At 38.2% G+C, this 14,266-nt stretch overlaps 1 protein-coding gene across 4 annotated transcripts in view; it reads right to left on the bottom strand.

Annotated features, from left to right (window-relative positions):
* The window catches only part of tpte (transmembrane phosphatase with tensin homology), a 67,445-nt gene that overhangs the window by 10,408 nt on the left and 42,771 nt on the right, over positions 1-14,266 (bottom strand). For all 4 annotated transcript variants that reach the window (XM_048597711.1, XM_048597708.1, XM_048597709.1 and 1 more), the window contains 6 exons: positions 12,458-12,518; positions 8,124-8,205; positions 7,911-7,999; positions 2,053-2,114; positions 1,830-1,910; positions 1,321-1,426 (listed from right to left, as the gene is read on the bottom strand). In XM_048597711.1, coding sequence (XP_048453668.1) covers positions 1,321-1,426; positions 1,830-1,910; positions 2,053-2,114; positions 7,911-7,999; positions 8,124-8,205; positions 12,458-12,518 — 481 coding nt within the window. The remainder of the gene's footprint in view (positions 1-1,320; positions 1,427-1,829; positions 1,911-2,052; positions 2,115-7,910; positions 8,000-8,123; positions 8,206-12,457; positions 12,519-14,266) is intronic.

Here is a 14,266-nt window from a genome sequence, read left to right as displayed (position 1 = left end):
GCACAGACAGACAAAGCCAGGCAGCTTGTCGTGGATGTCAGCAGTGATCAGTCAAAGGGTGGATGTTGTTGTACAGCACCATGTAACATCAATCTTACACCTGCACCATGGTCAGCAGCATACACAGCAACACAGTGCTTCAAGCAAATGGCAGTATCTCAATGTCGAAGGGGAATAGTCTTCAGTGAAGTGAAGGAAAACGTCTTTCATTGAGGGGTTTCTGGCACAGTAAGTCAAGGGCAGACTCTATAATCAGTCCATGTGTTAGGACACGTTCAGCTGGCTGCTCAGGGCTGTCATGGTCAGGATCTTCTCCTCACAGTGGGTGAGGAGCCAAATGTCGGGTACCCCAGCACCCCACCATCAGTCTTGGCTCATTTGTCCTATGGTTGGCTGCCTCCTTCTGGAATGAGAAAAAAGGAGGGAGTGAGTCAGATTTGAAGTGGCAGGCATAATTTATAGTGCAAGTGGTGGGAGTGTGGCGAAGTGTCCCATGTGAGTGACTAGGTAGTGCATAGGCCATGCAGGGTTTGTGAATGTGGGAAGATATTGCATGCAATAATGAGAGTGGTAGAGCATGAGCTTCTTTTTGAAAGGTCTGTGCAGCAGCAGAGAGAGAGTGAGTTTGAGGTAGCAGAGGAAAGACAGTGGTGCATACCCTGGCAAAGTGGAGAAGGTCATTGACCTTCTTCGTACACTGCAGAGTGTTCCTCCAGATGGCTGAGATAACACTGACTTAGGTACCTAGATTTCTGATGAAGGGTCTAGGCCCGAAACGTCAGCCTTTCTGCTCCTATGATGCTGCTTGGCCTGCTGTGTTCATCCAGCTCTGCACCTTGCTGTCTTAGATTATCTGCTCATCTTGTTGTACATAATTTAGCTGTCTTGTTTTTGGATATCTGGAGTTCATGAACTGTGTGATACAAAAACAGATTTCAGTATCCTTTATTAGATAGTTGATGCGAGAGCTCAGGTTGAGTTGAAAGCCAAGAGAAATTAATTTTGGGTTCTGAAATTGATCACCATGCACAAGCCAAGTGTCAGTGTTTTTAAAGGCAGGACTGAAATTAAGTGCTCAGATAAAAGGATTTCAATAAAATTTCATAATTTGTACATAATTCAATTAACAGAATTCAGTTACATATAAAAGAGAATAGATATGGATACCTGATAATTGCACCAAAACTTCAAATCATAGGTAATGATTAAATAGCAAAAGTGCTTAAGAATCTTGATTAAGAATCCCTATCTTGAAGGCATTAACCAAACCAAATAGAAAATGTCTGCTAAAAAGAAAGTATCGTATTTAAAGTAGCTCACCGTGAATGGAATAGATTCTAATGCTTTTCATTTTTAGCTTCTTCTGAGGAGGAGTTTGGCGTTTGTACTCATTTTTCATGACTTCATAATATCCAACATATCTGCTCTATAAGGCAAAGAAAAAATGTTTAACACTACACTTCAGGACACAGTCTTTACAAGCAACCTTGCAATTCTGTAAAACTGCCATGTAAACTTGTTAAAAGTCCACAGGAAAATCACGCTGCACAATTAAAGTAGTCAGAAATTTCAGTAACTTAGCATAGCTGTATCCAAACCTGGTTAACAGCGCCCTCAATATGTTTCAATCTTCAAACTGCCAAGGAAGGTGCAGTTAAATGATGATACACATATTGACTTGATGCAAAAGAAGTAATCAAGGTCAAGGGATGGTTGGTATATAACAAATGAACTACATGTAAAATTCCAGACATTTAGCAAGTAGCAATAGCCTTTGTCCGAAGTAGGGTGGGTCATTGTAAATAACGAGATTGTTATTTTATCATTACCTGGGAGGGAGTTTCCACTCCTTGAAATTTTGAACTGACACTTGTGTCAGTTCTCCTTTCTCCAAAGTAGTCTAAGCTTTCCTACCAGAGAGAAAAAATATATTACATAATTACAGTTCATACATATCACATCTTGTATTATCCATATTAAGACATCTATACAAGTAGACTAAATATTGATATACAAAGGTGTCTTAACAAACAAAAAGCAAAATGAGTTTACCTTTGCATTCTCAAATTGATCACTGTCAATCAGCCAGGTACAGACCATTGTTCCAGTTCTGCCTAAAAAACAGGCAAATTCAAAAGCTAATACATCCAATAGAAATGTCATGTAGAGAAAAATAAAGAGGCACCTTTAAAAACTTTAATCCCACCTATAGATTTAAAAGCAGTTTTTCCACATCAAGACATTCCTATGATTGTGATCAAGGACATCAATTAGCACAACCAAGAAAACTGCAATAGACCTGCACTTAATCTAAAAGCGTGCGAACAGGTCAACTCCATTTAAATGGAAACTATAAAAAGGATTCCATTATCATGATTTAATTGACTGCCCTTTCTTCCTTACCATTAAATTGCAAACATGTAACCAAAATGCTACTTTTTTTTAAGTCATGACTTCCCCAAATCTCTTACAACGGTGAAATGATTAATGTTCTATGCTTACACATGGAAGTCAATGCAAGATTATAGTCTCGTGCTAAACTATCACAAAGACAATGATTGCAAGAAAGTTCCAACAAGCATTTTATACATTAATTTAGCATACTTTTAGATTTTCAAATCGTCAGTGACTAATTATGAACAATTTTGCAATCCAAGAGGGAGTGGTGTTCTCACAGCAAGGTCAGAATGTGGGCGTAACAAGGACAAGGCAAATCCAATTCTTCATTTTAGAGTAAAAGCACAGTTCCTTGTTGGAATTACAGAATTAAAACAATCTTACTTCACATCAAATGGCTGCTATATTTAGATCCCTTACCTGGGAGTATTCTAATCTGAAAGTTAGCACTGATACAAAACCTCTCTGTTCTTTTAAGGTTGTATTCTCATGTACTTGTTTTAGACTTTTTTTTTGAAAAAAACAGCTAAATTTGGTACCCGTCCTGTAACTGTGTATATTCCTATGGAGTTATTTATTCAAGATCTATGGTTCAGAAGAATGAGGGAGAAATCTCAAACCCATAAAATTTGAACAGGGCTGGACAGGATAATTGAAAAATGTTCCTGATGAGTGGGGAGTCCAGAACCAGGGGTCAGTTTAAGGATAAGGATCGGGCATTTAGGACCAAGATGAGAAAATTCTTCACCTGGAGAAAGACAGTAGTGAGTCTGTGGAATTCTCTACCACCAAGTGGTTGAGGTCAAAATATGGAATGTTTTTAAGAAGGAATTAGATATAGTTTTGGGGCTAAAGGGTTCTAAGGTTATATGGAGAAAGCAGGAACAGGACACGGAGTTGAATGATTAGCTACAATTTCATTGCATGGTTGAGCAGAAGGATGGATGTCTGCTCTTGCTTCTAGTTTCTAGGTTAACCCTTAAACTACGCAAACACTCCCCACCAACCTACCAAACTTTGTCCCCCTTTGCCCATCTTTGTCACTCTCTGTTGCTTCTTTTTAGGATTTTCCTAATTTTTATTTTCCTAATAGCCAATACAGCATTAATAAGCCTTCTCAAATTTGGTTTTAGACCATTTGTTTTGGGGGAAAAAAACTTCTAATTCGAGGTATGACCATTTTATGGCAAAATTCTTTGAAGTCTCAAAACAGTCAAGCTCTCCAAAAAGAAAAATCACAATTGATTATAGAAGATAAGATAAAGAATATGGAAGTATCATCCAAAAACAAATTATTACTTCTGCAGTGAAACAGAGAGCTAAAATTGTGTCGAAGCATCAAAATCGGAGCAGCAAGTTTAGATCAAATGACTCCATCACAAGTTGTCTTAACTGTATAAAATGGTGCAATTTGCAACATAATATTCCTCAAATTTAGATCTAAAATCTGATCCTCTTGGATGGCAAACAAGCAAAAACCTATTGAACATCAAGTTGATGATGTTGGATGTCAATATAGAAAGTGGACTTGACATTATTTTTCTTCAGTATTACACAAACCAAAGCATCAAAAGACAAAAAAAAAACTTTGAAGCCCAACTTAAATTTGATAAGACAAATACCTCCTGCTTCTCACTAGTTCATGTTTTCTCCCCCCACCCCCAAATATTCTAATTACAACACACCAGCCCACAATTTCTCAATGTAGAGTCCCTATACAAAAATTCTTCTATTGAGAGCTTAATTCTAGCAGTGACCCTTCAACAGTTAAAAATCAGTCTAGGAATTCAATGTCCATCGAAGGTCACTGAACTTATGTGAACTAGAATTTCAGTTGCACAGCATTTAACTGAGAGCATTGATAAATCATTAATGCATGTCCCTCTACCTACTGTTTAAATATATGCTAATACTATTACATGGTGTTGGGCTCGGCTTTTTGGAAATATACACTAATCTAGTTAAAGCACTTTGGATACCCAGAAGCCATGAAAGGCACTTTAGTCATTCAAGTACTTGCCATTTCCATTATGTGTACTAAGTGAGAAGACGTACAATTGTAAAAAAAATAAATCACTGAAATCCCTCAGTTTCCCACCACTCATCTCCCGTAACATAACGAATGCAACTGCGCAGATACTTTTAGGCAAAACACTTATTTTTCCAAGATAAGTGATCCCATCTGTTCTGCTGCAGGCTGCCCAGGTTTTGTGGGCTAGTAAAGGGAGAAATTGTCCAAGAAATATTCCTCTAGAATGGTTATGAAATTCCACATCAAGTGATTCACTCTTGTTCTGCACTTTATCAATCAAGGAGGCATTAATAGTCTTGCTTTTCAACTGACCAATCAGGGTTATTTTCCCCCAAATGACCTCCTACATTTAACATCCATAAACATGGCGGTTTTGGAGGAGACAGATTAGTACTGGGTCAAGGGTTACAGAGTGGGCAGAAAGTAGATTGATGCTAATGAGAGACCAGAAATGGTCATAGTAATTGGTGGAGCAGGCTTGAGGGGTCAATTGCCTACTCCTAAGTTCTTATATTATCCAGTAGTGTGGGTCACTGATGCTCAAGACCAAATGGAACGAGAGAAGGGGTGGTTTAGGTCAAATAAAAAAGGTGAGAACTTCACTGGATTCATAAAATAATTATGGGGCATATTTGGCAGTAGTGGTGTCACAACCTCTCGAGCAGGAGACCCAGAATTAGGTCATAACTGTAGAGGTATTTAATAGCATCTCTGAACAGGTTGATTAAGCTCATTAGGGAGTCATCCATGCATTGGAGTTTTGAAAGGAGAAGTAAACTGCTAAATATATGCCTGGATTTTTTTCTAACCAACTTTTAATCTCTGGTATTTAAATTTCCAGTAGAGATGAGAAGCACCACTAAAAATTTAGTTCACAATTTGCCCATCCTCTTATGGTTTCTTAGCATCAATATCCATTTACCAAACCACTAAACCACTAATCTGGATTGCTCCCCTTTCTCCACCTCCAAAATCTGGTCTGACACTCTACTTACCCCAATACAATGCTAGTATTTACTTCATGCATGCTTCTTTCAAACCAAGAAAATTCCATCCTCCCACACACCAAACCCATATTCTTAGTTTTAATCATTGCCAGCTTCCCACTCCTCAGCCTCAAGGCTGTCATAAAGAGAGACTGGGCTCACATTTAAATATGCCTTTCAAATCTCAGTCATCCCATGAGAAAAAAAAGAGTGAGTGTCAGTTTTCATAGTACAAAGATGACCTTTGGCTGATTAATGACTGGCAAGGACACAAACATCCAATGGTTCTAATCTCATTTCTAGCATTTTGCTTGTAGCCTTGTATGCTGGGGCATTTCAAATGCTCATCTAAAATTGTTCTTAAAGTGTCTAGAAGGTCCCTGCCTCTACCACCCTTTCAGGCAGCAATTTCTAGATACCCAGCACCCTCAGGGTAAAGATTACGTTTTCCCTCAAATCCCCTCTAAACCTCCAGCTTCTCAACATAAAACTGACATCTGGTTATTGACCCCTCTACGAAAGAGGGGATGTTTTTTCCCATGTCCCTTATAACTTTGTACACTTCAATCAGATTCCCCCTCAGCCTGGGGTTGCTTTCCTACCTAGTCTTTCTTCACAGCGGATTCTCTCCAGCCTAGGCACATCCTGGATGAATTGCTTCTGCGCCAACTTCTGCAATCACATCCTTCCTATTGTGGGGCAACTAGAACCACACACTATATTCCAGCTGTGTCCCAACTAACATTATACAGAGATCCATCATAACCTCCTTGCTCTTTTATTCAAGTGCCTTGACAAGAGTATCCACATACTTTCTTAGCCACATTATCTAACTGACCTGCTGCCTCCAAGTGCGAATGGACCTACACACCAACATCTCTCTTATCTTCTGTACTTCCTCGGGTCCTACCATTCAATTTGTAATCCCTTGCTTTAAAAAAGTGAGGCAGCGATGGCCTAGTGGTATTATCACTGGGTTGTCAATCCAGAGACCCAGATAACGTTCTGCGGACCTGGGTTCAAATCCCGCCACAGCAGCTGGTGGAATTTGAATTCAATAAAATATCTGAAATTAAGAATCTAACAACGACCATGAATCCATGGTCAGGAAAAACCCACCTGATTCATTAATATCTTTTAGGGAAGGAAACTGCCATCCTTAAACGTAGGCCAGACCAGGTAACTCCAGACCCACAGCAATGTGGTTGACTTTGAACTGCCCTCTGGGCAATTAGGGATGGGCAATAAATGCTGCCTTGCCAGCGATGCCCTCATCCCATCAATGAGTAAAGGGAAAAAAAAAGTTCTCCCAAAATACATCACCTCACTTTTCAGGATGAAATTCCATTGCCCACTGCTCAGTCCATCTATATGCAAGGCTAAGGCTTTCCTCTTCGCTGTTTACCACACCAACTTGCAATTCATCTGTGAACTTACTGATAATACGTCCTATAAATTGGATCTAGATCGTTAATACACAAACAGCAGTGGACCCTGCACCAAAACTTGTGGAATGCCATCAGACATAGGCTTCCAGTTACAAAAACATCCTTCATAATCATCTCCCTCTGCTTCCTGCCATTAAGCCAATTTTGAATCCAGTTTGCTAAACTGCCCTGGATCTCATGGACACTTAGGTTAAGATGTTGTTAAATGTCTTACTGAAGGCCATGTAGATTACACCAATTGTACTAACCTTCATCAATACATTTGGTCAGTTGTCTCCTGGAAAAATTCAAATCCAATTTGATGCTGACTATCCTTGATTATTCCTTGCTTCTTCAAGTGGAGATTAATTCTGTTTTTTTTTGCAATAATTTCTCTACTCCTAATGTCAGACTCACTGGCCTGTAGTTTCTGGATTTATCCTTAACTCCCCTCTTGTGTAATGCTGCCACAATATATTTTAAAAATTCTCTCTGGTCACCGCTAATGATTAGTAAATATTAAATGTCAGCCTTGTCAGTGTGCAAAAGGCTGTAAACAAATTGCTAATCCTGCCTCTGTAATGGCCAGAATCACCTCAATTTGCAAGATAATTTAAGGAATTATGCATAGGATGCAGAGTTCCAGTCCATGCTGCATTTTTATATTGGCAACTACTGACAAGTGAAGTAGGCTCCTCAAAAGACTGCCTATTTTCTGAATACAAATCTAGTAGGTTATCATAAAGAAAGATTGGATGCTGGATAAATTGAAATTTTAATCAAAATTTGCTAAGATCATATTTGGTAAAAAGGTACCAAATCAAACATGAATAAAGGAGAGGGTTAGAATGCAGATCATCTATGATTTAAACAGAACAACAGAACAGACTCAAGGGGCTGAATGGCCTGTTTTGTATCCAGGCTGAAGCAAATCTAAAAGCAAACAACTGGAACAAGGTCTTCAGTGCGATTATAAAAAATTCGTGTGCTGTGTTTCCTCCCCTACCCAGATACAAAACAGAACATTCTGCAGAATCCATAGTTTAAAAAAAAAAATCAGTCTCTTACCTTTGCCACCTTTACAATGAATTGCAATAACATTCTTCTCATCAGCTGCCATCCAGTCCCGAACATTAGCTGTAAATTTCAGCATGTCCCTGATGTAAAACATGACAATTTTGAAACATCATACCAGAAACCAATTTTATTTGTAAAACACGCAAAAAGGGAGATTGAACAAAAAAAAGTGTTCACCTTTAACAGGTAAATAGAAAAACTTACTCCAGTGCAGGCACATTGTGGTCATCAATGAACACTCTTTCCACTCTGTAATGAAAGAATCTGGGATTGTAGCCCTTTTCACCTACCACAGAATCAGATATTGAAAGTCATTAAAATTAAGAAATGGTGTCTGCCTACTGCTATAGGTGGCCAATTTTCTATTGTTCATTAGACAAATGTCAATGGTTAGGCTAATAATTATGGCCCATCCACAAATGCCCATCAGACAGTTAAGAGCCAACCATGTTTTTGTGAAACTGGAGTCACATGTAGGCCAGACAAGGCCAAGACTGAAGATTTCCTTCATTAAAACAAAAAAAAAAAAAAAAAGGACATTAATAAACCTGGCTGGCAAGGGGAAAAACGAGACTGACTGATGCTCTACAGTAAGACAGCATGGATTTCTGTGCTATTAAGTTATAACTCATTTTGATAATGTTTCTAGGAGCTAAAAAAAAAAACAGGCAGAATACTGTAATCACTCAATGATCTGTCGCATGAGACAAGAAAACATTTGAAATACTGGGAATTAAAGACTTGGATTATAAAAAAGGTAAAAGGTAAAAGGTAACTTTGAACACAACACAAGTTTGCAATATGTAAATAATCAAAGGTTAACAAATTATAATTCATATACCACATCAGGCAAGTTGATGGACTTAATTCAATGAATTGACCAATGATTTATAGTTTTCAGTCAGTGAGTTGCAACAAAACCTGCAATAGAATTGGTCATTTTAAAGATGCATCTTCGCATTAAACTCGAAGCTTTAAAAAAAGGCTTCAGCCAGTGTCCTCTTCAGAGATTACAATTAGGATAATTTGAATTCTGTTACAGCTACAGTACCTGTAACAATCAACTGATCAAAATTAATAGCTCCTTGAAAAAAGGACAAGTACAGCAGTTACATTTCCAAAGGCAACTGCAGGGGCAGGATGGTGACATAGTAGCGATGTTCTGATAGTAACATCTAGATACTCAAGCTAATGCTGTTGCAACAGATTTAAATCTCTTTTCACCTATTTGGTGGAATTTAATTTTAAATCTAGTCTCAGTAATGGTGACAACAAAATTATAATTGATTGTAACAAAAACCCATTTGGTTCACTAAATGTCCTTTAGGAACTTTCTGCTATTCTTACCCTAGATGTGACTCCAGACGTACAGGGGTAAGTGTGGATGACTCTTCACTGACCCTTGAAATAGCAAAGCAAGCAACTCAGTTCATGGGCAATTATGGATGGCCACAAATGCTGGCTTTGCTGGAGACACCCACATCTCCAGAAAGAATTACAAAAAGCTCTGACTAGAAAAAAGTGGACAAAGTACTAAACATAGTGGTAGAACCATATTATAAAGAGAAAAGACACAAAGAGCTTTCAATTTACAGGACATTGCCAGAATTAATCATCCCTGGTTCAATCCAATTTGAACAACTTCAGTTGTTGAAATTGATGGACCTCCTGTAGAATCTTCATTATCACTCAAGTCTAGCCAAGAGATTTAGTCTACAAAATATCCTTTAGATATCACATAAGTTACCAGACACAATATTTGGAAAGGTTTGAATCCTTGTGGAGTGATTTAGTCTTTGTTTCCACCAGGATTTACAATTGCATCATACTGCAGTCTTTTATATTTGAATGCGGAGGTATAGTTATCAATAGTCAGTCTGGACTGAAAGCTTTACCAGCATGGTATGTTGTGTTTTCCAAAAGGATGCAGGGCTACATAGCAGGAAGCACATGTAAAGACTAGTGCAGAGTATTTTTTAAAAATCCTATGCTACACTATTGCAATTCGCAGAATCTATAACTGTATACTCTTGAGGGGTAGACCTCCACTTAAAATGCAATTTGGCTCCAGAATGCAACAAAATGGACAAGAACACAATACAGATGTAAAAAAAGCTTAAGAAAAGGAGACAGACAAAAAGGGCAGGAGAATACTGGAAAAGAAAATTTAATGAAAAAAGACTACTTAAATATTCCACCATATTAAAAAGTATCTAGGAGTGTATTAATGTGGTGTAATTGTGTTTACTATGTTTTCTTATTTGTGATCAAACCCCAAGGCTGATTACACTTAAAACATTTCATTTTGAAAACATTAAAGCAGTTCCAAATTAACCCTCAACTTGATGCACGTCTCAGCAGACAAGTCATCTCACTGTTCCACTTGTTTTGTTTAAAAACCAAATCAAAGAAGATTTGGGCAAAGCTACATTTATAATCGGTCAATTGAGAGCATAGTCCCTCAACCACTGCTTTACTTGTGCTAATGGTGATCTCAAAATGTTAATACAGAAAGTCCGCCCAGGATACTAACATACCAACAAGAAAAAAAAGCTCAGATATTTAAAGTCAGGATGAGGTGCATCTAAAGGGAAATTTGCAGGCGATGTTGACATAACATTGTTGCTTGTCCTACTCAGTGATAAAGGTCACAAGGGAGGAGGGTGTGTTTCCTGTAAATTGTAGATACAAAAGTCACAGCCTGGCTATGGAGGATGGGTGGATTATTAGGCAATTACACAGTTGATCAAATGAATTCCACATCCTGAAGCGTTGCTACAGTTGTGAATAGGGAATATCCTGTCCTATTCCTGAATCAAGTCTGGTCAGTGGTGGATATGTTCTGAGCACTCAGCAAAAGATTCATTCATTGCACTAAGAGCAATCTTCCCTTTGCTCTTGTTGGCAGTATCCAAATAGTTGATCCAGTGTAATGATTGACTCTCCCCTCAAAAAAAAAGTCAATGAAAGAGCCCAATGATGTTGCATTTCAAGGTCAAAGGGCGAATTCTCACTATTTAAAACAGATTTGTCATTTGGCACTTTCGTGCAGGTGAATGTTACCTGCCACTTTCAAGTCCTGTAGCAGGCCAATAGGAGCTCAATTATTAACAGATTAGAGCACTGGAATGGTCAACTAGTTCCATTAGCTTTGAGGGGCGAAACAACTGAAAACGGATAGACCAAAATGAATTTCTGCTTTGACTTCCAACAACCACAAGCATTTATTTTTGAGTCAGTTATGACTCCAGCTATTGGAGGCTACTTCCATTAACTACATTAGACTAATGTGCTTGGGCTACTTGGTGTTACAATTGGACAATTACTATATTAAACAACAAGGCCACCTGTTTCACCATCCTTTTGGCAAACAGGTCTGCTGTCTACATCAGACTCAAGTCTGAATGACATGGTCTCATTGAGCACAGTCCTGGTGAAACTGTAGTGAGCATCATGGGCAGATTATTGAAGATGTGTCAGTCACTGACATTTCCTCGGTTTTCTCCGATAATCAGCCAAGCATTTAGTGACCATGAGACTTACACTTTCTTTTTGGATAAGACATGACATCAACACAAGTAAGACACAATGGATTCAAATAAATGGGCTCTAGGGTTGAAGTGACAGGATTTGCAGTGCAAAATCCTAAGTGACTTGGGCATTTGTTGCCAGATTTGAAGGCCCATCAATCAACTACATAAAAAGATGGCAAGAGAGGCAACATGCATGGGAACAGAGGGACCTTGGCAGAGCAATCTACACCAAATAGGTTTTGTAGGAATTATATAGCATCTATGCAATTAAAAATTGATCACTTAAAATTCTGTGATGCAGCAAATCGCCAAACATGGCAAGTGAAAACCCCAATAGAACAACCTTCCTTGCCAGTGTATTGTTGAATTGCTTTTAAAGTTCAGAGCTAGGCTTTTGTTCCCACACCCAGAGCTATCCAAATTAAAAGCCATTATCAGGGGAACACTTAATTCTTAGCCAAATACATAGAAACTAGGAGTAGGCCCTTCAATACATATCATGGCTGAATCTCTGTCAATGACATATTCCCACTTTTTCACCGAACCGCTTGATGCCTTTAAATATATTAAAAAAGGTGTTTTGTTCTGCAATAAAGAGACAAGATCTTTCCAAAATTATTTTTGTGGATCAACTATCCCAAGATAGTTTAGAAGTAACAAGCAAGTTAATACTTGACAAAAAGCATTAAGACTTTGATCAATTTGTATGGTCATTTGTCAACATGCATTAATTATGAGATATTTTGGATTAAAAGACTTACTATGACCCATTAAAATTGCCACCTCCAAATATTAGTCCCTAATTTGTCAGTATATGGTCTAACCTTATCCAGTTTGCTGATATCGTGCTGTGAAAACATATTTACTTTGAAATGAAACTGCGCCTTTGTCAAATCGATTTTTCACTTCATTTATGGATTCAAAATATTATATATAATTCAATATTTTCCTCCAAATACAACCACTCCAATTTTTAAAAAGCATTTTAAAAAAAGACATACTTACTGCATAGATTATAGACTTTATAGTGATCCTTGTGCTTGGTGTCAAAAAATCTTGCAACTTCCTGTAAACACATTTTACATTAGTGATTTTTAAAATAGAAGTCTGCTCTAACAGCAATATCTTATGATTGTCAATATGATATTTCTGTTGCCATTGATGAAACTAATGCAATACAGTAATGAGAGTCAGTTTTGTAAGAGGAAGTGTCACAATAGCAGGTTTTGTGTTAGTGCTCCACATTCTTAAGGCTTCTTTTTAAAATTTAAAACCTACAACTTTAATAGCCAATTAAATTAAGTGGAACATCATGATTCTATTTGGGTGAAAAAAAGTTCTCTTGCCTGCACTGTGTACAGAATTCACATTCTAGTCCTAGAACCAAGGCTGAACAGAAACAGCATCCCCTCATTGTGGAGGCATGCCTGACTTGTGTTTGGTGACTTGCAATAGAACTGTCATGGAGGGACAGCAAGTGCTATCTTGGCGAACGACACCCATATCCCACAAAGAAAGAACTGAAATTAAGAAATTATTGATCATTACTACACACACAGATTTGCCTTGCATATGGCAGCGATGAGAGAGGGGCAAGAGAGGGAGATAAATGGCAAAATAATTGGTTATTAGTTGTCATCTTGATCAACAGGTGATTATTTGCCCCAGTTCAGCTTTCCTCAGAAGTTTCAACTCATTTTATTTCAAAGTTCCAGCATCCCCATACCTTGCTATCATGTTAACCTGAGCACAGGAAGAGCCCCTCAATGTTTGAGGATGCAAAATGATGTGGCAAGAATACTTTACACCCAACTGATTGCAGAGACTCCCCTCTAGCAATACAGCACCCTGCTCTGGGCTGAAGGGACAGCTGAAATTATGCATTCACGTTTTGTGTGGACCTCATATCTGCTCACTCAGGATATGAGTCACTGGTACAATGTAGAAAATAAAAAACCTGATAGACCATACTTTCTAAAAACGAGAGAGAGAGAGAGAGAGAGTGTGTGTGCCCAGATCATGGAGGAAAGCAAATCACAGGAGGTACTGCACCTTTATAAATAAAGTACACAAAAGGACATGTTTCTCTGCTCACTCCATCTGGGAGAAATGTGACCCAAATGCTGTCTGATAACAAAATTGTTAATATATGCATTCCTTACTCTAAGACTGGCAGAAACTTCTGGAATCTATATTTTCCTGTGCATGGAACTCAAGACATTGCAACCAATGGTTTACTTACTCCAGAGGGTAAGTGTTTAGGCACCCCAAATTTTAATAAATTGGCAAAAGCTCAAACTTGTATGCTATTAGTCTTGCTGGAAAACCCATGGAAGAAAAGGTTACTCCTTGGTGAATAAGGGGTGACTGGCTTTTGAAACGTAATGTACTAGGACCCCTCCATAATAACAACTGATAAACACACTCTCTAGCCCAGTATTTGTAAAATGCCAAAAGGTCTCCAGAAGAAAATAACATTTTTCAAACAACTTGTTTGTGTTCCTTTATTGTATTCTATCCAAAACAAAAATTTATTTTACCACCTATTTAAAAGTCAGGGATATGGAGTACTTTTAAATAGATTTGCTGTGCTTGTGGACATTTCAACGTGAACGACTCTTCACCCGTTACTGCATAACTGCTGCCCAGAAAAGGGAAGTCCCACAAAACACAATCTTTGTCAGGAGCCTTTAAAAAAAGGTCAGCAGGAAACAGTTCCCAAAGATGCCTAAATCCAGCTAATTTTTTTTTTTTTTTTAATAAAGAGGGGAGTGGGAGTGGGAGTGGGAGTGGGAGTGGGAGTGGGAGTGGGAG

This window comes from Rhincodon typus, chromosome 6 (genome assembly GCF_021869965.1).
Source record: "Rhincodon typus isolate 14 chromosome 6, sRhiTyp1.1, whole genome shotgun sequence".
In the NCBI taxonomy this organism is placed as follows: Eukaryota; Metazoa; Chordata; class Chondrichthyes; order Orectolobiformes; family Rhincodontidae; genus Rhincodon; species Rhincodon typus.
The sequence above is the reverse complement of the archived record's forward strand: the minus strand, read 5'-3'. Positions and strand labels throughout refer to the sequence as shown.